General features: G+C 34.4%; 4 protein-coding genes across 9 annotated transcripts; 3 read left to right on the forward strand and 1 right to left on the reverse strand.

Annotated features, from left to right (window-relative positions):
* Nucleotides 1-503: 503 nt before the first annotated feature.
* On the forward strand, nt 504-5,921 carry LOC119632730 (adenosine 3'-phospho 5'-phosphosulfate transporter 2). 5 transcript variants are annotated; one of them, XR_005246813.1, is made up of 7 exons: nt 504-547; nt 1,694-2,687; nt 2,753-2,934; nt 2,998-3,204; nt 4,389-4,504; nt 4,597-4,823; nt 5,850-5,921. XR_005246813.1 is itself a non-coding variant. In XM_038025820.1 (5 exons), exons 2-4 carry the CDS (start codon nt 1,866-1,868, stop codon nt 3,161-3,163), a joined length of 1,170 nt encoding a protein of 389 aa, XP_037881748.1. In that variant the 5' UTR covers nt 504-547; nt 1,694-1,865; the 3' UTR covers nt 3,164-3,204; nt 5,628-5,672. The 5 variants fall into 5 exon arrangements, 1 of the variants encoding a protein (XP_037881748.1); XR_005246816.1 differs by lacking the exon at nt 5,850-5,921 and adding an exon at nt 5,628-5,712 and having other exon boundaries at nt 4,597-4,663; XR_005246814.1 differs by lacking the exon at nt 5,850-5,921 and adding an exon at nt 5,628-5,705.
* Nucleotides 4,830-11,135, forward strand: LOC119632728 (vacuolar protein sorting-associated protein 33B). Its single transcript, XM_038025817.1, has 3 exons — nt 4,830-5,781; nt 5,850-6,183; nt 6,247-11,135. The coding sequence occupies exons 1-3, from the start codon at nt 5,621-5,623 to the stop codon at nt 7,714-7,716; spliced, it is 1,965 nt and encodes a 654-aa protein (XP_037881745.1). The 5' UTR covers nt 4,830-5,620; the 3' UTR covers nt 7,717-11,135.
* Nucleotides 7,718-16,708, reverse strand: LOC119632731 (mitochondrial E3 ubiquitin protein ligase 1). Of its 2 annotated transcripts, none has more exons than XM_038025822.1 (4): nt 16,436-16,708; nt 16,203-16,372; nt 15,526-16,147; nt 7,718-8,688 (listed from the first exon to the last, which is right to left on the reverse strand). In XM_038025822.1, the coding sequence occupies exons 1-4, from the start codon at nt 16,538-16,540 to the stop codon at nt 8,662-8,664; spliced, it is 924 nt and encodes a 307-aa protein (XP_037881750.1). In that variant the 5' UTR covers nt 16,541-16,708; the 3' UTR covers nt 7,718-8,661. The 2 variants fall into 2 exon arrangements, with proteins under 2 accessions (XP_037881750.1, XP_037881749.1); XM_038025821.1 differs by lacking the exon at nt 7,718-8,688 and adding an exon at nt 14,516-14,792 and having other exon boundaries at nt 16,436-16,540.
* On the forward strand, nt 11,154-14,540 carry LOC119632729 (FGGY carbohydrate kinase domain-containing protein). The gene is made up of 5 exons (XM_038025818.1): nt 11,154-11,348; nt 12,874-13,739; nt 13,809-13,959; nt 14,037-14,111; nt 14,170-14,540. Exons 1-5 carry the CDS (start codon nt 11,166-11,168, stop codon nt 14,524-14,526), a joined length of 1,632 nt encoding a protein of 543 aa, XP_037881746.1. The 5' UTR covers nt 11,154-11,165; the 3' UTR covers nt 14,527-14,540.
* Nucleotides 16,709-19,871: the final 3,163 nt, after the last annotated feature.

Here is a 19,871-nt window from a genome sequence, read left to right on the forward strand (position 1 = left end):
GTTGACACATTGTTTTTTAGGAGATATCATAATCTATTCCACTCTCACATCCAGTAACATCGTTACATTTGAAACATTCCCTTCGTTCCATATCTGCTGAATTAATCCACATCTACTTACGTCGTGCTCGGCTTGCAACCAAAATCGTATACGTATACATACACTGCGCACACTGAAAAATCAAATTCCATATATTACATATTGATTTCACCCCCTTAATATGAGCGCACAGAAATCACCAAACATATGTTCCTGTAAACAGTAATTCAGACAACAAAAAAGCGCAAAAGCGTACCGTTTTTTAAAAAATTCCATTTTAAATATTACTTTGACTACAGTTTCTTTCAGTGCTATTATTTTTGATTCATAGATCCTATCGGCAGTTATGACAAACAATTACTTAATTTCACTGAACCAGTCAATAATTTCGAGACCTATATGTAAATTTGTTGATTAAATGTACGTGTAAAATCTGGTGAGATTCGCTTTGCACAGACTGATGAGGAATGCGGATTAAAAAAGACAGAGCCTCGTTTTTGGATAAAAAGTATGTTTTTATTTATATTCCTATGTACATTAATATATTTTTCCAAAAATTTGGTATAAAGGACACAATCATAGCAATTGACTGCGCTCACCTTGCAATTGTAACCCAAAAAACCAATGACAATGGGGCAACGCTGCTTTTTTCTTGCGAGCCCTACGATCCAGTTGATTGGCCCAATGATTAAACGACTGAAAATAAAATGAGCGATATTTTATATAAATACGTAACTGGGCTTATTTCATTCCATTTCTATGCCCTTCTAGTAGGTCCACTCATACCATTTAGCTTTTTAGCTAGTACCCCCCTTAAATTTTTCATTTGCTCTTGGTTTGTCGACTTATTTTATTTATTTATATTTCTGGGTATTTTTCAACGAACGCTAAATAATAATTTAATTGCTCCTGGATTTGGTAGCTCCTTTATGATCTACACATACAAAAAAATAATAAATCAATTGTTATTGTAAAATTGTAAAATAATTAAGAAATTTACCTTGAATGTTTCAATTTTGAAAATGGAAAACACTAAGAAAAAGGTTTTGTTATTGCAAACCCGCTTATTTTTTTTTTTTTACCGCTTCCACAATTTCCATAAACTAACAGCTCTGTTTTAGCGCAAAATTGTTTTTATTTTTATACGAAATAAGTCACAAAGTGACAACAACTGTGACAATCAAAGCCTTAGAACCTTAGTTATTGTTCTTCTTGAAAGAGATTTTTCAAAGGATTGTGTTGAAATAAAATCCTTTTCTTCCAAGTTATGTAATGTCAATGATTTTTGGTTACCTCTTTCTGATCTTCTTCTAAACATTTCGTAGCCATTCCTGCAGGCCACAAATGTAATTAATTCCCTATTTTCATACTCATATTCACATGTTTTAATCTTTAATTTTAAACAATCGCATTTTTGCAATGTATCTTTCAAAATAAACATGTTTGTAACACCATTATTTATCAAAACTTCTCTCGAACAAAATCTCAATAGATCTCAACATACTGATTGCAAATTTTTTTTAAGTGAAGAGATACCGTTAAATTTTAATTAATATTATCATTAGGTTGAAAATGACTTGTGTCACTTTCCAAATGAACGGCTCATAGCTATACAATCAAGCTAATCGTTGACTTTATTAAAGTTTAAATACAGAACTCCGTGTTCGCATTGAACCTCCTTTACTCGACTTTGTAAATCATCTGTTGTTGATATACTGACTCGCAGAAGAAGAAGAAGAATGAAACTGTCAGTTTAATTGCACAAAATGAGGAATTAGGATAGCTATTTATTAACCAATTGTAACCGAAAATACTTGCTGGCAATAATGACGACAAGTAGTATAACTATAATTGATGATAGCAATCGTTATACAAACATTATCGGGAGCAATGGAGGCGGTGCACAACCACGAAAACTATTACGGAGTCAAGAGGCGGAAACACAAGAACTACGCATCTTATGTTTTGATTTAACATATTACAACAAGACTACAAAATTCCTTTTGAGTTGTGCAGGAGTGTTTATATTGTACCTTATGTATGGTTATTTGCTAGAGTTAATTTTCACAAGGGAAGGTTTTAAATCAATTGGTTGGTTTTTGACTTTAATCCAGTTCGGTTACTACATCTGTTTCGGTTTACTGGAACGCGTTTTCGATGCGCAGCGGAGTGGCGTGACTACTTTGAAACGTAATATACCATTACGAACTTATGTGATATTAGCCGCTTTAACATTGGGCACAATGGGCTTTTCTAATTCAAGCTTAGGATACTTAAATTTTCCCACTCAAATTATTTTTAAATCGTGCAAGCTAATACCTGTGATGGTAGGCAGTATTTTGATACAAGGAAAACGATATAGAACTTTGGATTTTCTATCCGCTATAACAATGTGCATCGGGTTAGCCTGGTTCACTTTGGCCAACTCTCAGATATCACCAAATTTCGATATAATAGGGGTGGTCATGATAACGCTAGCATTGCTTTGCGATGCAGTAATTGGCAACGTACAGGAGAAAGCTATGCGTGATTATCGTGCACCAAGCCATGAAATCGTCTTTTATTCTTATGGCTTGGGTTTTATTTATTTATTGGCGGTTCTGTTAATAACGAATAATTTTTTTAATGGTTTGGCTTTCTCCCTACAGGTATTTTTTAAAAACATATATATATTAACTTAATACACATTGTTTTAACTTAAATGCATTTTTAGCATCCTCGTGAATGTTTTGGTTATGGGTTCCTGTTCAGTTTGTCCGGTTACCTTGGCATACATTTTGTTTTAGCATTAGTAAGAAGTACTGGTGCACCTATAGCTGCCACTGTAACGACTGCAAGAAAAGCGGTCACAATAGCCATATCGTTTTTATTCTTTAGTAAACCTTTTACAATTCAGTAAGTTTACTTATAATCCCCATGAAAGTTTCTCGACAATCTTTGATTAATGGTTTTTTTCAGATATGTATGGTCTGGTCTTTTAGTCGTTTCTGGAATTTATTTAAATGTTTTTAGCAAAAAATACAAACTTACGCTTGATTATATACCACAAAGAATCCAGCATTGTTTGTTTACAATGGGGTTTCAAGCCAAGTCGTCCAGTCGTAAGTTTCTATTGGAAATTTAATTTGATGGAAATGGTATATTGCAGCATAGTAATAAGAAAAGGTATATATTAAAAAAATTGTTTGACCGTAACACATAGGTTTTAACCAAGTTCAACGTCCATTATACGTTTTGTAATTATTATTATTATTATTTTAATTTTAGACTAATGAATTGAATTCTTAGACTAAAAAAAAAGACATTGAGCACTAGCAACACAGGCTATCGGCTCACGTTTTATAATATTTTCCATTCCTTTAGCTAAGCCGGTGTTTCAATCACCATTTTTAGTTCAGGAAATTTGACTGGCTAACTTGCCAAATCAATTAAGTCCATAAATTTTAAGTACTGTTTTATTACGACTTATGTTAAAATATAAATTGACTTCTTTAATAAATTATTTAATACTGAATGGTCGAAATAATTTTGTCATTCCGTGTTGTTAATACTTATTATTAGTGAAATTTGCTTCGAATATATAGAGTTAAGAATTAGTCAAGTGCTTCTATCGTAGGGAGAAAGAAAAAGTACGCAAATGACATTAATCGATTTGAATAGTCCAGCCCTTCTCTAGTTATAGAGACGTAAAAAGGGTAAGCAAAAGCGTAGCGGCAGACTTGTTTTAATTTAAATATAATTTTGTTTTTCCATAAAAAATATGCATCAGAAGATTAGAGAAAATGAGAACTTGTTCATATAATTTTTATGCTCAAGGAGTATAAATAAAAATAGGCATAAACATTATACACTTAAGATGGAACATTTCCCTAGCAACATTGGCGCGTACTAGTCCAAGTCATCCGATATAAACAAACGATATTAAAGACCGTAAGATAGAGACAGGGACAGAGAGTAAAGACCTGAAATGAGAACATTCACTGAACATTTGTGCGCGAGAGTATCCGTTTTAAATAGACGAAAATTCGTGAGTGCATTTGCACTATATAAAAATACTCGGCATGCTGGCCAAAAGTATTTAACTGTCTGTTTAATCATTTTTTCCTTAACGAGTGGACGTAACGAGTGATTTCTCTATTATTATTCGCTTTATTACAAATATTTAAAGGGGCTTACGCAATGAGGTGTCGTTTTTGTTTTCGGATTAAAAGCTCCCAAATGGGCAGTATATTAATTTAGAATCAAAAATAAAGAAATCAACCTAAACATAAACAAAAAATTTGTGAAAAATAACAGTAAGGAAGATAAACAAGCTTATCTGTTAATAAATAATAAAAAAAATTGATTAGGTAAAAATTTAAACAATGAGCGGGCACTGGATGAGACCACTTTTTGAAATACATGATACTGATGCCGATTTTGCATTGTCGGTTGAGCATAGATAAAAATAATAAACATAAATTAGGTAAACAAATTTAAAATTTAATAGAAACGATCATCATTTCTTCTTATGCTATTTCCCGTTTATTTTATTTGTATGTATGCATGCGAGTCCAGATGATTTGTCAATTCCCATAAAGTGTTGTAAAAAGCCAGTAAAGATGAAGTCGTGACCATAAAATAGGTATATCATTGTGTCGCTCACTAACAATAACGAGCAAGTAAGATTGGATGTGACCGTATCTTTTATGCTCCCACCGCCTTTATCCTAACAAGAAAAGCCTGAAACCAACCAAAAAAGCTTCATCCCGATACCCAATAACATAGCAAAACGTCGAAATTGTGTAAGATATGAATAATTATAAGGTACTATGGGCGTGTTCTTTTGGGGGATTTCACCGAATTTTCAATACCAATCTACGTTGAAGAACTTTCAATGTTCTTGCTAAATTTGAAATCGATATATTAATTTTTGCAGACAGAAGAATGCCTACCGTGTAAATACAAAAAGACTCAATATTTGACAATGATCAAAAATATATATATATATTAGATGTCTATCAAGCTTTTTCGTGCATATTACTGACAGGCACAGTTTTAACAAAAGAAATTTCAATATTCTATAATATGCAGGAAGTGTACCCGATTTTTTCCATTTTTGTGCAAATATTATAGAACTGTTACGGTTTAACTTAATGTAGTTCTTAAGTAACTTAAGTAAAAGGTATAAATTAATTTCTTCCTTTTGAAACAGAAGTGTTATCAAACGGACGCAAGGACATGCTTTAATTCACTCAAATTCGCCTGAGTGGCCAAGTATTCAAGCGTCTCGACTATCAACTCAATGGTCGTGGGTTCAAATCTCAAGTGCGGTAGTGCTTTTAATAAAAAAAAAAAAAAAAAAGCTAAAAGCCTTAGATGCTAGTGCTTTAAGATTTCAGTTTTAGAATTTATTCTCTGGCAAAATGTATACGGATAATAATAATCCACTTAAAATTTGATGTTGATGAAGAATATATATAATTTAAGGCCTCTATGGGGTGTTGCAAACGTTTTGAAAAAAATTTACTCCTATCCTTCGATAGTAAATATAAAAACAGCTGTTCTTGTTAAAACATCATTTTCCTGTTTTTTTTTATAAATGGAAGTTTTGACGATAGACAAAAAGTTACAGGGGCTTCAGCTAATAGCTCAAGAGAAATTACAAACTATTATCTGTTCCATACCTGGGAGGAAGGATTTAATATTAGAACCTTCTTTAATCAAGCCCTTGGAACACATATGTGCGGCTTCATGGCTAAAGTAAGCCCTTAAAGGAATTAACGGAAAAAGAAAACTAATAAAATCGAAAAAAAAAATTATTTTCACAGGCTCAAAGGTATACAGCGCATTTTCAAATTGGATGCCACACATGCCATTTCCCGTTCAGCACCTGATCAGGTCCAATTATATATGTTGCGGAGTGATGCAAGCACATTTCAACGTGTAATGGCTCAAATTAAGGTAGCTTATGAAGCTCAATTACCTACGTGGCCGGAGGACTCAACATTTAAATACTTTCACATGATTTGCGTGCCAGCATGCTTTGCCTACTTTCACTACATGCTAGAGCAGGAAGGTCTTTATGGGATTGTTGGTCTTCATCGCTTTAGTTGGGATTTTATTTATTTAGATAAAGGTGTATTAAGCCTGGAAATTCCAAATGTTAGCGAAAACTGACCGTCACTTGTTATTCAGTATGATTTTAGTATTAAATTTCTTTTATAGGTATTCGCTACGACCTACGTAAATTTGGATAATTCATTATTGACTGCCGTTTCCCAATCTTTGAGAATATTACAAGCGGTTTGTGGCAAGCCAGATTTTGTGTTAACTTATGGGGAACGATCCGACAACATACTAAAAATGTTACAGATATTGGGTCCGCTGCCTAGAAAATCAGAAGATAGTGACGAACGTTTCACCGCGATATTAATGATAGACCGTGATAAAGATTATGCTGCTCCGTTGCTAACACCGTCTATTTATGCAGGTCTACTTATGGAAGTGTTTACTTACAATGCTGGTGTGCTAGAATTTGAAATCAATACCAATAAAATTGTTGAACAGAAATTACCGATATTTGCAATTCCAACAGAAAATCAAAAAAAACCAAAGGCCAATAGTTCTGCATCACACAAACCTTCTATAATACGATTAAATAGTCAACAAGATGAAATTTATGCTGAGAATCGTTATAAACATTTTATTGATGCGAGTAGTCAAATACGTTCACAAGCAAAATTGATTAGCCTGGAATTGCAAAAGTTAGGTAATATGAAACTGGATGAAATGCAAGACTACGTGAACAGAAAATTACCTAAAATAACAGAACTTAAGAATAAGTTGCTGTGTCATTTAAATGCCAGCGAAAAGTTGATTGAAATGTTGGGTACAAATTATCGTCGTACTCAGGCGCTCGAAGAGGACATTCTAAATAACGGTTCACGCAAGCGTGTATTCAATGATATTGACGAATTGCTAACCACTGATCCTCAGCGTTATAATAGTTTAAGACTTTTATGTTTGTTGCATATATGGTCGGGAGTAACCACGGACGAATTGATACGATTCATAAGGAATTATTGTAATTATTTTGGCCATAAATATGCGGGCATATTTGATCACTTAGCTCAAGCGGGCTTGCTACCGCAACTAGTTGAAGATGCCAGTGCGTTAAATAGAACCGCTTCGAAATTATTATCCAACATATCGTTAAATATACCGAAATTTCAACAAACTGCATTTCAAGCTAATGCTTATCGGTTAAAACTTATGACTTCTTCAACTGATAACGATGGAGACAATGGTAACGAAACCGTTTCAGCGACGCCATCAACTTCGTCAGCTTCTCCTAGTTATGTTTTTAATCGCATTTATATACCGCTAATAGCTCAATTATGTACGTACCTTCTGAAAGCTAACAATACCGAGGATTTCGCATCAAAGGTGGCTACAATTGAACATATTAAAATGAATGGTTGCGCTATTAAATTGTATAATCAATCGGTGAAGCAAGGAGAAGTAAAAGAATTATTTCCTTTAAACAAATTACCGATATTAGTTTACGTTGTGGGCGGCGTTACATATGCTGAAATATCTGCTTGCAATATGGTGGCAAAACTAACTGAATCTCAGATTGTAGTAGCTTCAGACCGCATATTGGCCGGAAGTGATTTAATATCATCTGCTTTTTAAAAAAAAAAAAATATATATATATATAGCAAAATGTCTACAAAACGTCATAACATGTCGGTTTACTATATTTTTACAATATTGTATATAAAACTCTTTTCGATTAGTTAATAAATTCTTTCCCCTGAAATTGATTACTGCGAAATTTCTGATATATATGACTTCGAATTAGTTTCAGTTTATCACAAGCCGTCGATATGCTGTAAGGCGCTGTATGCTATCGTGCATGTCAGGTCGCTTGTAGTGAAAATGAAGTAAGCTATGAAACAGCTAAAGATCGATTCGTGAGATTTCATGCAAAATATTGTCGTCTTGAGAACGGTGAAACTCGCATACGTCTTTCCACTTTCAGCGAAAGTAATCCATGAATTGATCTTCAACGTGACCTAGGAACTTTTCACGCATGCGGTGTATTCTCTGAATATTTCGATTATTAAGCTTTGTAATAAGTAAATGCATGGCCCGGCATCGCCCGCCGAAATCCTAACCTACGAAATTTTCTTAAATTATTTATTTAAACAAAGGTACAATACATAATAATATACAATTTAAACTCAATAGATATGTAGCAATGTATACCCCGTTCTATCGAAACCCGTTTTGTGTTGTATCGAAGTCGTGTTTTTTGGGAAACTTTAGAAATAATTTAAATCGAGGCAATACGTACGGTATTATATTGAAGTCAAGTCGTTGAGTTACCTGCTTTTCTAAAAAAAAAAAAATAAATGTAAAATCCAAAAAAACCAAGAATATATTCAAAAACTAATACTGATGGTCATAAAGTGAATTTTCATCAAAAATTACAACTACTCCGTCTTTCTGCTTAAAATTGGTTGAGACTGCTTTTATTAACTAGAAAAGAAAAATAGTGCAAAAGCAATTCATAAAGAATCCAGCAGACTATAAATATTCGGTTCTTTAAAATCGCGTTATTTCAAAACGGTGTTACTATAATTGCAACTTGTGTACCGTGGTCTATAGGCATTACACATATGATGTTGAATATTATTTAAAGAAAAGAAAAAAAAAAAAAACGGAAAGAATTTATTAATACATCTAATATTTTGCATGATTTCTATTCAATACTGTCTAGAAAAAGGAAATTTATTTTTACACTGCTATCGTAATATGTCGGAACACGTTTAAGTGGAACGTCAATCTTTAATATCCTAGCAGTCAAGCATTGAAGATGTGCACATTTCTGTTGGGTTTTTGCATGTACTTTTGCGAAACTTTTTTATTGGGTGCATTTAAACCATAGAACTAATGGTACTGATAAAAACTTTATAAAAGAGAAGAAGAGAAATTTATCAATTGCAAATAATTTTTATTCCCATTTGCACAAATAAACCAATTAACGATGAAATGATAATGTATCATCTACCACATAGGCTAAATAAACACAACCGTTAAAGTTAATAACTTTGAAAAAAGAGAGACAGAGAAAGATAAAGAGAGAGAGAGAGAGAGAGATATAGAGCACAACTATTCGCATTGATCTTGGTCAACTGACAATGAAGGCTCCTTCCTACTTTCTTTATAAAGTGTAATAACTATAACTATCTGACTGCGAAATAGAGTCAACTTAAATGAAAGAAAATCCCAAGCGCTAGTCTATTGCAAACTCTAACTAACTGGACTTCATTTGGCAACGAAATTTCACAAATGATTCGCGTATATAATACCACTAATCCTATGGCTATTAGTTTAGTTGCAAGTGCGCTCCTTACTTCAATTGAAAAATTTGTTTTCTTTGAGATAAATAAATTACAATAAGAATAATAATAATAATTGTTAACTAAAAGGAAAGGATAATTTTACGATTGCAATGTTTTAATAAAGCATTGCTACCAAGTACTCGCATCTCGAAGTGTATTACAAATTGAAAACAATTTTTTTTAATTAAATTTTTATATCTGAAAATGAAATCATCATGAGACGCCTAGAATGTAGATAAATTGCTTATATAATTCGTGGAAAGAAAGTCACATCATAATTATCGGAACAGTAGAAATTAATCTTGATCGGCTGTGAAAGGTTATTCTACTAAGAGTCCATGCCTTCCTAGGTAAGAGATAACTAAACTTAATTAGAAGAAGTATTATGTAGTGAATACAGCCCGAGGAGTGTAACATTTCGACGCTGTTGAGGCATGCAGGGCCAAAAGTTATTATGGCGAAGTCTTTGATAGCGTTTCGCAGTGACGATCTTCATGCACTACATACCATCCTTTCAGAAAATCAATCAAGATTAATTTTTACATTTGACATATTGTCCAGAACGTCTCTTATCTGCCTTCATTTGCCATAATGTGACAATTTAATCGGCCATGGGACATTTTGCGAATCCTTACTCAAAAGGTACAGATTTGATCATTGGCTTTATATGTAAAGAGACTTATTACTTGAATGACGATTTCTCAAATTGATGTCTTTATTTCCATCCTTGGAGGATGCTATACTTGCCTTTCGCTTTATAACATATACGTAAAGGAGATTGTACTCTTCTTCAGTAGGGTTCTAAGTTAATTGGGCAATTTTCACCGTTTCTCGTTTATCGCTAAAGTTAGGTCAGAAAGATGAAACTTTTCATCTCAATATATTGATATAATTGACAGCATGATAATGTGGCCATGATCCGTCCGCTTTAATTTACACGTTTTAAAACTTAATGCAAAAGATTTTTTACCACACCCACTACTAGTTTGTAAAAAGTAAGATTTGCATAAGTAAGAGACTAATAAAACTTTTGTTTAAATACATATATATCTGGTTATAAATATTTGTTTTAACCAGTTCCTCCAAATCTTCAAAAAGCAAGTTAGTCAAGAATAACATACAATGCAAGAAGAAGGACCGAGGGGTCGGTGTTATATGAAGTGACATACTATAGGAGCGCGAAGTACATTCTAAACTGCACATTAATACATGATCGAAAATCGATATAGTGAGAGAAGAAAAAAGTTGCTTTCTTATCTCTTAGAGTAGTGCGAGAGAGAAAAGTAATTGTTTATATAATGCGTATATATATGAGAGTCTGTAAACATAAATGAGATCATATGCGAATGCTTTTTGCACATTTTATTTAACGCTCGCGAGCACTAATGAATTAAATTAAACTGCAATCAAATACCGAAACTCGATCAAATTTAAAGAAGAGATCGCGTGTAACATTTACACAAATATATATTAAAGAACATCGTGTATAATATCATTGTTTTAGAAATGTTGATAAGATCCGACATTTATGATTATTTATTTCATTCGTATTCGCTTAACTGCATTTAACGGATTTTGAAAGGCGAAACCAGTACTTTACTACTTCCACTATTAACTATTATGAGCGTTTGTATTGTGTGGCGATAAGAGGTTGCTAGCAATAAATTAATTCGACATTTTTTTTTAATTAAAAAAAAAAAAATTTAAAAAAAAAAAAAAAAACGATTCAGAAAAATGCCAAAAATTTATTTTGTTGGCGTCGATGTGGGTACTTCAAGTGCGCGTGCAGCTTTGATAAGATCTGATGGCAAAGTTTTGCAAACGATCGCCAAATCTATACGTATCTGGAATACAGAACATGAACATTTTGAACAGAGCTCGGAAGATATTTGGAATGCAGTATGTTCGTGTGTCAAGGTCAGTATGCCTCTTCGAATAATTTCGTAATTTGCCTGCTTTTTTTACTATATTTATTGGATTTGTGTGCATATTTAATCGCATATATACAGAATTTGAATTAAAGCTCACGCTGGGCACGTTTTAAGATAATTTCATTATTTCTTATATATGTGGAGAAGCTATCTATTAAAAGTGTCTCAAAAATTATTTCTATATACTTATATTATTTGTATGTATGTTGTTACATCGATAACGTAACTATATCGGAAATTTTTTAATTGTTTTTGCTAAGCCTTATATACATCTTTAGTATTAATAGTGAAATTTAGTTGAAATGACGACGAAAACTTCAAATTTTTGCCTAAAAGGATAGATTCGTTTTAAACGTGGCCTTCTCACCGTCGTTGGGTTAAAACTTAATTTTTGGATAAAGAACTCCAATTTTACTTTAGTACTTTACTAAACGATCTAAGAACGTTAATTGTATTGTCAAGTTGCCGATTGAAAAGCCAAAATCCGCTCTTGCTCAATTAATCTTCGGCTTATCCTTAACAGCCCTTCTATCAAATAACAAAATTTTTCCCATTTCTTAATCATAAATTTCATAAAAAAGCATAATAACGCTCGATTTTAATAAGGGAAAAATGTATTATTACTTGACATACATACGGCCCGTCGTAGATAAGAAAATGAAATTTGCCTGATAAGGAGGAAGAAGAACATTGGATGTAAGGATATCAACGATCACGAGAATGTCGATGATTAACCGCATTATTCGTTGACATTTATCGAGTCTCCTTTTACCATCTAATTCCCTTTATCTCGTATTCATATTTTGATCAAAGTTGATCCACGTTTCCGTCACAATGAAGCCAGGCATCGGCGAGCAAATTAATCTGCTGCCTGCAATTGCGAATTGGAATAGTAGATTCCTTAAGAATCCATTGGAATGTATGGCAATAGTACGGCTAATGAGAATTCGTGTAAATGTTTGGTTTTCTGACGTTATTTGGATACATACATTTTTTGATCAAACGAGGTTAGGAATAGTAGATTTCTTAATGCGCGGCATGAGAGTGTGCTTAGTGTGTATATGGTAGTGTTTTCTTCTACCATATATCTTTGAAAGTTGGTCATTTCTATTGCTACTAAGTTTGGTTTGCTCGCATATATGACTTAGTAAGTAAAATATTTTATTTTTACCACCTTAGGTGGCATTTATTAATGGGTACCAGCGGCAACTTAAGGAATTCAATTCAGATAGCTTCTATGACCTTCAAATTATTTATGATGGTAGACATTCGTTGTTTATGTGTGTGTGTCGATATTTCAGCCTTGGGGGATATAGTTTCGGTTGTTATAAATGTTCAAGCCTTTGGGAATTACTACTGCACCACCTAGATGCTATGTTCATGTTTGAGTACATCTAAGACATTCAGTGTCAAAGCGTCCTTTCAAAATACATATAATATTTTAATTACAAGTGAGTCAGTGTTAGTAGGGAATAAACCAAATTTTCCTATCATTTATGCAATTATTTTAGTTTGTTACCCGCGATACACCGAAGGACGAGATTGTGGCTATTTCATTTGATGCCACGTGTTCGCTTGTGATTCTAGGGGATAACGGTGAGCCTTTGAGCGTTAGTAACACACAAAATCCTCAACAGAATGTGATTGTCTGGATGGATCATCGCGCGCATAAAGAAGCTGAAAAAATTAATGCCACAAAACATGATCTCCTTCGGTACGTGGGTGGCCAAGTCTCAGTCGAAATGGAATTGCCGAAATTACTGTGGCTTAAAACGAATTTATATCTTTCCACTTGGACGAAAATATGGAGAGCTTTTGATTTACCTGATTTTTTAACATGGCGTAGTACTGACTGTGATTCGAGGTCATTATGTACAGTGATATGTAAATGGAATTACGATGGCATGGCAATGCAATGGAATAAAAAGTTTTTCCAAGAAATCGGTTTGGATGAATTGCTTAACAACAATGCTCAGATAATAGGTCGAATTATACAAGAGCCGGGCACTCCGGTAGGCAAAGGGCTCAGCGAACGCGCTGCTAAAGAAATGAATTTATTACCTGGTATTGTAGTTGGCACTGCTTTAATTGATGCTCATGCCGGAGCTTTAGGCATGTTTGGATGTAATGCCGGACATGCCAGTTGCGTAGATAATTTAGAAGGAAAGTTGGCTTTGATTTGTGGCACTTCTACTTGTCACATGAGCTTAAACCGGGAACCTTGTTCAGCCAATGGTATATGGGGTCCATATCGTGGCGCTATTATACCAAATTATTATTTGAATGAAGGCGGACAAAGCGCTTCAGGCTTATTATTGGATCATATTATAAAAACTCATCCCCAGTATATGCATATTCAGCTGAAGTTAAAGGATGAGTAGGCGCCATTCAGCTTTGCTAAAATAACGAATTCCGACACTTTGTTTTCCCTTCTGCTCTTTTGTAGGAACATTTTTTCGTACTTAAATGAATTGTTAAAAAAAATGGCTAAGGAACGCAACTTAGACGATCCTTGCTATCTGACAAAAGATTTACATGTGTGGCCTGATTTTCATGGCAATCGCTCTCCTATTGCGGATCCCAACTTAAAAGGAATGGTAGGTGGTACCAATAAATGAGAAAACAAAAAAAAAAAAAAAGAAAAAAGAAATCTATATTTTTAAGCAGTCTACAGATTTCAGGTTTAAATATGAATATGGATGAAGAATCGTTGGCTGTGCTATATTTGGCTTTTGTACAAGCCTTAGCGGTAAATAAAATAATAATAGCATGTAAAACAATGCTCCTGAAGTTGCTCGTATTTTTAGTATGGTACGCGACATTTAATTGCCAATTTGTTGGATAACCAACGTTCACCATTCCACCTGCTTCTGTTTTGTGGGGGTTTGGCGAAAAATTTATTATACATCCAATGTCATGCAGATATTTGCCAATTGCCATGCTTGATACCGGACGAACAGGAAATGGTGTTGGTAGGTGCTGCAATGTTAGGTGCATGCGCTGCTAAAGTATACGATGACCTTAAAATCGCTGCAGCAAATATGGGTGGACGCGGTACATTGTTAGAATCTCAAGCAAATACAAAAGATTATCATAATCGTAAATATCAGGTATTCCTGGAAATGTTAAATGACCAAACTAAATACAAACGCATTATGTCATAGTTTTAATTATTGATTTCTCCGACTACATAAATAAATATGTATATAAAAAAAAGAAATAATCACGTCTATATAATTTGTTAATTTGTTGGGATTGTGCGAAAGACTAGAATATTACACACAAAACTATTATAAGGCCCTCCCATTGATTACGATATGAATGCTGCTGATCGTGTATTGATTGGGCCGCGGCATACGGGACAGGTTTCTTTGATTTTTTCGGAACAATCTTCACACATGCAAACGTGACCGCACGGCAGAATGATAACCTGAAAAGTGAAGAGAGTGTTACTTAAATAATCGAAAAGAAAAAAATGTCTGTTCTTTGTAAGACTATCCCGAATAAGCACAACAATGAGCACAATCCGCACAATCTTCCGCTTTCGTGTTTTGACAAAGGACACCTCTATCTCTTTCTACGACAGGCATATGATCTTAAAAATTGCATATTAACGACACACACACAGAGTTTTGTTTGGACACATGTACATTTTAGTGTACTATACTGAAGAATGGGTTTGCGCCGATTTGCCAAAACGCGCAGCGTTCAGTCATAAAGAATCTTAGTTCAGCCCTATATGTCTGTCTATCGTAAGTTGGGATAGTTATGGTTGCATAATTGGGGTACAAAACGTAAACTTAATATATACAGTATATAATATATACAGTATATATAGTGGATCAGATTCACAAATCTGACCATAATCGCACCTATATTAGATAAAAATGTGAATATAATTTTAAATCCGAAAAGCTCTAGAAAGTACTTATCAAGGTAATTTAAAGCTTCCTGAAAAATAATTGCTAAGTCCTCTACGATCTTGTTCAGAAATATTTTCCTTATTATTATTTTTATTTTTTTTTTTTTGTTTTAAATAAAAGGAAAGCGTGAGTTGCGAACCAAATACGTTCTTTGTAGAAACGTGAAAGGGGTTTCGTTTTTATAATTGGAATAAGGATAACGAGTGTGGGAATTCTTTTAAACATTTGGAAAACACTTACTTCCTTTGGATTGGTTGTACAGACAACGCATAATTGATCGTGGGTTAAATTCTGTGGCCTCGAGCGAGCTCGTCGCTTCTTTCGCTCTTTTTCTAGAGCTTCTCGTATGCGACGATCATCGCGCTCTTGTTTTTTTTTCACATATAATTTACGACCTATTACCGATATTAAAACGGCTGATATCGCGCCACAGACAAATATTTTGAAGAGCATTGAAGATTTGGCTTCTTCGAATTTCTTTATTAATGTAGATTTTGTGGCGGTTGTTAAAAATAGGGGACCCAATGGTGAAGGTTGCAAACGTAAAACTTTGCCGTCCAACTCCAATTCACCAACTGCTGTTATAAAGCTACCATCTCTTAATACTTCTTCAGTAGTTTGTAGACCTTTTTGTCGTACTCCGGAGAAAAAACCGAATACGTGGTCGAAGAAAGATAGTGAAGAGGGCTCATAATTATCATAAACAACATCCAGATCGAGAACAGCAGCAGATAAAGCATCGATTATTTCGACACCGGCTTCATTACTACGTAACTCAAAAGGCATCTCATTGGAAGAAGCATGAATAACTTTACGTTGCTCAGTCCAGAAGCCACCGAAACCACGTGCAACGCGATGTTCACTGCAAACAAAATATGCAGAAAATACTTTGTAAGTTCTACGCATTTCCAGCCAACCTTAATTTAATAACTTGCAGGACACCAGTTACCGATGGTGACATAACGCTACGCATTGGAATTCCTATTGGCGTCACCGTACCTCTGATTACCGCATATGGTACTTTCTGATCTTTTTGTTTACCTACATATCGTTTAAGATCGCTGTCCAAAGGCAATTGAGGTGCTTTCTGCAAATTAAATTCTATAATATAAGCTTTTTGTATTGAATTTTGATTTCGTTTTCAACTCACTCTGAGCAGATTAACATGTTTTTTACAACTAACATATTCTCGAACGCACAAACCCAATATCAGTAAATCAACACTCAAAGCCAAACCTTCATGTACAAACTCCATCTTTCGATGATGTTTGAAAAGAAAACTCTTAGGCCTTCTTATTTCGTTTAAATTAATGTTAACTTTTCTAGGAAATTATTTATTAAAAATTTTTCTTAGTTCATTTGTATGGAAATAGTTATCAAATAGCAGATATATTAAAAAAAGAAATGTTTATAAATGACAACACATGTGGCTGTCAGTCAACTGAAGTGTTGTTAAGTTTTTAAAAAAATTAAAAGCGAGCTCTAGAACACAAATTATACGATAATGCCAACCTTGTTCTGAAAACAAAGATTACATTGAGCAATTACTAATACTTATGCAAATTGATCCACCAAATAGGTGTAGGATGACTTTCTTTTCATCGCTTGTCTTGTTCACAATGTAAGAAATTGCTTCTTATGTTTACTCCGATTCCCTGGATTAGTTTCGGCAAGCAGTGGCCTAGTTTAGTATATAGTCAGTAACTTTTACGAATATTTGGTCTACATTTCCCTGCTACGTGTTCCAATTAAAATGAAGGACTTGTGAACGTATGCCAGTTGGTAGCAAATTCGCAATTAAATGATCAGGAAATCGGCAAGACGAAGAAAAGAACAAGACGGCGATGAAAGGAAACGAGCGAACAGAAGGACAGAAACAGAGGTATTTTTCATAAGATACCCTGTATGAAATGTAAAAAATGTTTGACTTCGATGACCAATGACCATTAGACTTTACTTTACTTGGCAGTCTGTTCGAAACTTTCAAACAACATAAAAAGCATAGGACAGAAATGTCATATTTAAGAAATCTCAAGAACGATGTTTTCCGTATATAACGGCATTATTATAAAATGTACATAGTGGTATATTATAAGGAATGGATATAAAGTAGGAGTCACAGAACTAATTCATAATAAAAGGATGAAGGATGACTACAGGGTTTTAAGGCTTGAAAATTCCGAAATGTCGACGTAAAATATACTAATTGGAAAAATAAGAAGTAATTCAAATCGCGTAAGTCGGGATTAATAGATAAATTTCGAAGTATTCATTTAGTCATAAGGATTCTTGTCCACAATTCTGTAAAATATCTTGGTTTACATTTGCTCAAAGATTAATATAGATCATATAGGTCACATTAAAGCTGAACAAGCCAGGAACTTGACTTAAAAACCAGAGGACTCTATTCGCTAATTTGTCCAGAATCTCTTCTTAATCTAGGAAATAGATGCGTTTTGTGCAAAATGTCAAACCGATTCCGACTTACGACATACACCTGTGAGCAGCACTTAGTAACTCTAACATTGAAAAACTTTAAAAATATTAATCTAAAATCCTCCGTCTTGCTGTTAATGCCCCGTGATCTTGGCAATATCTTTTCTGGAGGAATTCAATGAGGTAAGTAGATTGAAAAGACATCATCTACTGGATCTTTCATTTAGAAATTATTTTAATTTTGTTCTTTAAATTATTTTACTGAGTTTTCTTTTTATTTTTCTTTACTGCAATCACAAAAACAAGAAGAAAAAAATTAAAGAAAAGTAAAGCTACTGACTTAAACATGCATATGTGCTCTTTACTGTTTCCATTGATATATACTCGTTCATAAGCTGTAGCGGAGAGAACATTTGCGGTGACGAGTTCACTAACATCTTTTATTGGAATGCATTCCGTCAACTAAATCAGCATGAGATTTTTTAATTACAGCCAAGAAACTCCTTTAATTATTTTAAACCGATCTACGGTTTCACTTAATATGCAACAATTTTTCAGCGCGGCATATGCTGTGATCAAAAAATAAGAAGACTACGTTTTTTTTTCATCGCTACAACAGACGCAGTGGCAGTCGACGTCTTAGTCACAGTAGGCGTAGAAATAGAAATCAACGAAGAAATATAGGTAAAGTGTATATAGGAGTAGGTGCAAAAACAGGAGTAGAAGTAGAAAAATAAGAAGAAGTTGATAGATGAAACGCAGTAGCCAGGTGCAGCGCTGGATTTGGGTGGAGCAGTCGCCAGGTTCAACGCAGCCGATAAGTGCAGCGCTGCATTTAAGTGAACAGGGGTAACATCGTCTTTCAATAAGCGCAGTGCTGCAAATCAAACAACAAAAGTAATGAATGTTGAGAACGCGATTTTGAGCGCTCCATGATTAGTGTCTATAAACACTGAATATCTGAATAACACTAAATTGAAAACTATTTTATATATATAATATATTTTTTAATTTCGTTTTGCAATTATGCGACTTATTCTGAGCGGCCTTCTATTTGCAGCTTTTGTCTAAGTGCATTCAGCTAAGTGCAGCGCTGCTTTCAACTAAGTGCAGCGTTCGGCTAAGTGCAGCGCTGCTTTCAACTAAGTGCAGCATTCGGCCAAGTGCAGCGCTGCATTCCCCTAAGTGAAGCGCTGCATTCCCCTAAGTGCAGCGCTGCATTCGTCTATGTGCAGCATGGTAAATTCATGGTAAATTTCGGTATTGGTTGTTTAATATCTCTTCGTTATATCCTGCAACAAATATAGTGCAAGAGTTTATTAGGTCGGCTAGGTGCAGCGCTGCATTCCCCTAAGTGCAGCGCTGCATTCCCCTAAGTGCAGCGCTGCTTTCCCCTAAGTGCAGCGCTGCATTCGTCTATGTGCAGCATGGTAAATTCATGGTAAATTTCGGTATTGGTTGTTTAATATCTCTTCGTTATATTCTGCAACAAGTAGAGTGCAAGAGTTTATTAGGTCGTCTATGTGCAGCGCTGCATCCCCCTAAGTGCAGCGCTGCATTCACCTAAGTGCAGCGCTGCATCCACCTTAGTGCAGCGCTGCATCCACCTTAGTGCAGCGCTGCATTCGTCTATGTGCAGCATGGTAAATTCATGGTAAATTTCGGTATTGGTTGTTTAATATCTCTTCGTTATATCCTGCAACAAATATAGTGCATGCGTTTATTAGGTCGGCGCTGTCGATAGGTGCCGCGCTGCATTCAGCTAAGTGCAACGCTGCTTTCAACTATGTGCAGCATTCGGCTAAGTGCAGCATTCGGCTAAGAGCATAATTAACTTATCTTTACCAAAACTTAAATTATAAACATAGTAAAACGATTAACGCCATTTACTAACGGAGTTATGTGATGGCCCTAACAATTGCTTCCACCAACTTATTTATTAAGCAAAAGCTTTTTATAGCCCTGACGAATATTTCAACGTATCGTTATTATTTATTGTGGATGAGTTATGATTATGCGAATTATTCTGAGCGGCCTTCTATTTGCAGCTTTTGTCTAAGTGCAGCGCTGCATTGAGCTACGTGCAGCATTCGGCTAAGTGCAGCGCTGCATTCAACTAAGTGGTACATGGTAAATTCATGGTAAATTTC

Source organism: Glossina fuscipes, unplaced genomic scaffold (genome assembly GCF_014805625.2).
Source record: "Glossina fuscipes isolate IAEA_lab_2018 unplaced genomic scaffold, Yale_Gfus_2 1, whole genome shotgun sequence".
Lineage (NCBI taxonomy): Eukaryota > Metazoa > Arthropoda > Insecta > Diptera > Glossinidae > Glossina > Glossina fuscipes.

What these genes read in the sequence shown, in the direction of transcription:
- LOC119632730 (XM_038025820.1), top strand. Translation starts at nt 1,866, where the DNA reads ATGACGACAAGTAGTATAACTATAATTGATGATAGCAATCGTTATACA. An exon ending in GTTTGGCTTTCTCCCTACAG is followed by an intron (nt 2,688 to 2,752) that starts GTATTTTTTAAA and finishes ATGCATTTTTAG; the next exon opens with CATCCTCGTGAATGTTTTGG. An exon ending in AGTAAACCTTTTACAATTCA is followed by an intron (nt 2,935 to 2,997) that starts GTAAGTTTACTT and finishes GGTTTTTTTCAG; the next exon opens with ATATGTATGGTCTGGTCTTT.
- LOC119632728 (XM_038025817.1), top strand. Translation starts at nt 5,621, where the DNA reads ATGGAAGTTTTGACGATAGACAAAAAGTTACAGGGGCTTCAGCTAATA. An exon ending in TGTGCGGCTTCATGGCTAAA is followed by an intron (nt 5,782 to 5,849) that starts GTAAGCCCTTAA and finishes TTATTTTCACAG; the next exon opens with GCTCAAAGGTATACAGCGCA. An exon ending in TAAGCCTGGAAATTCCAAAT is followed by an intron (nt 6,184 to 6,246) that starts GTTAGCGAAAAC and finishes TTTCTTTTATAG; the next exon opens with GTATTCGCTACGACCTACGT.
- LOC119632729 (XM_038025818.1), top strand. Translation starts at nt 11,166, where the DNA reads ATGCCAAAAATTTATTTTGTTGGCGTCGATGTGGGTACTTCAAGTGCG. An exon ending in CAGTATGTTCGTGTGTCAAG is followed by an intron (nt 11,349 to 12,873) that starts GTCAGTATGCCT and finishes CAATTATTTTAG; the next exon opens with TTTGTTACCCGCGATACACC. An exon ending in ATCCCAACTTAAAAGGAATG is followed by an intron (nt 13,960 to 14,036) that starts GTAGGTGGTACC and finishes AGCAGTCTACAG; the next exon opens with ATTTCAGGTTTAAATATGAA.
- LOC119632731 (XM_038025821.1), bottom strand. Translation starts at nt 16,540, where the DNA reads ATGGAGTTTGTACATGAAGGTTTGGCTTTGAGTGTTGATTTACTGATA. An exon ending in AACATGTTAATCTGCTCAGA is followed by an intron (nt 16,373 to 16,435) that starts GTGAGTTGAAAA and finishes TTTAATTTGCAG; the next exon opens with AAAGCACCTCAATTGCCTTT. An exon ending in CTGCAAGTTATTAAATTAAG is followed by an intron (nt 16,148 to 16,202) that starts GTTGGCTGGAAA and finishes TTTTGTTTGCAG; the next exon opens with TGAACATCGCGTTGCACGTG.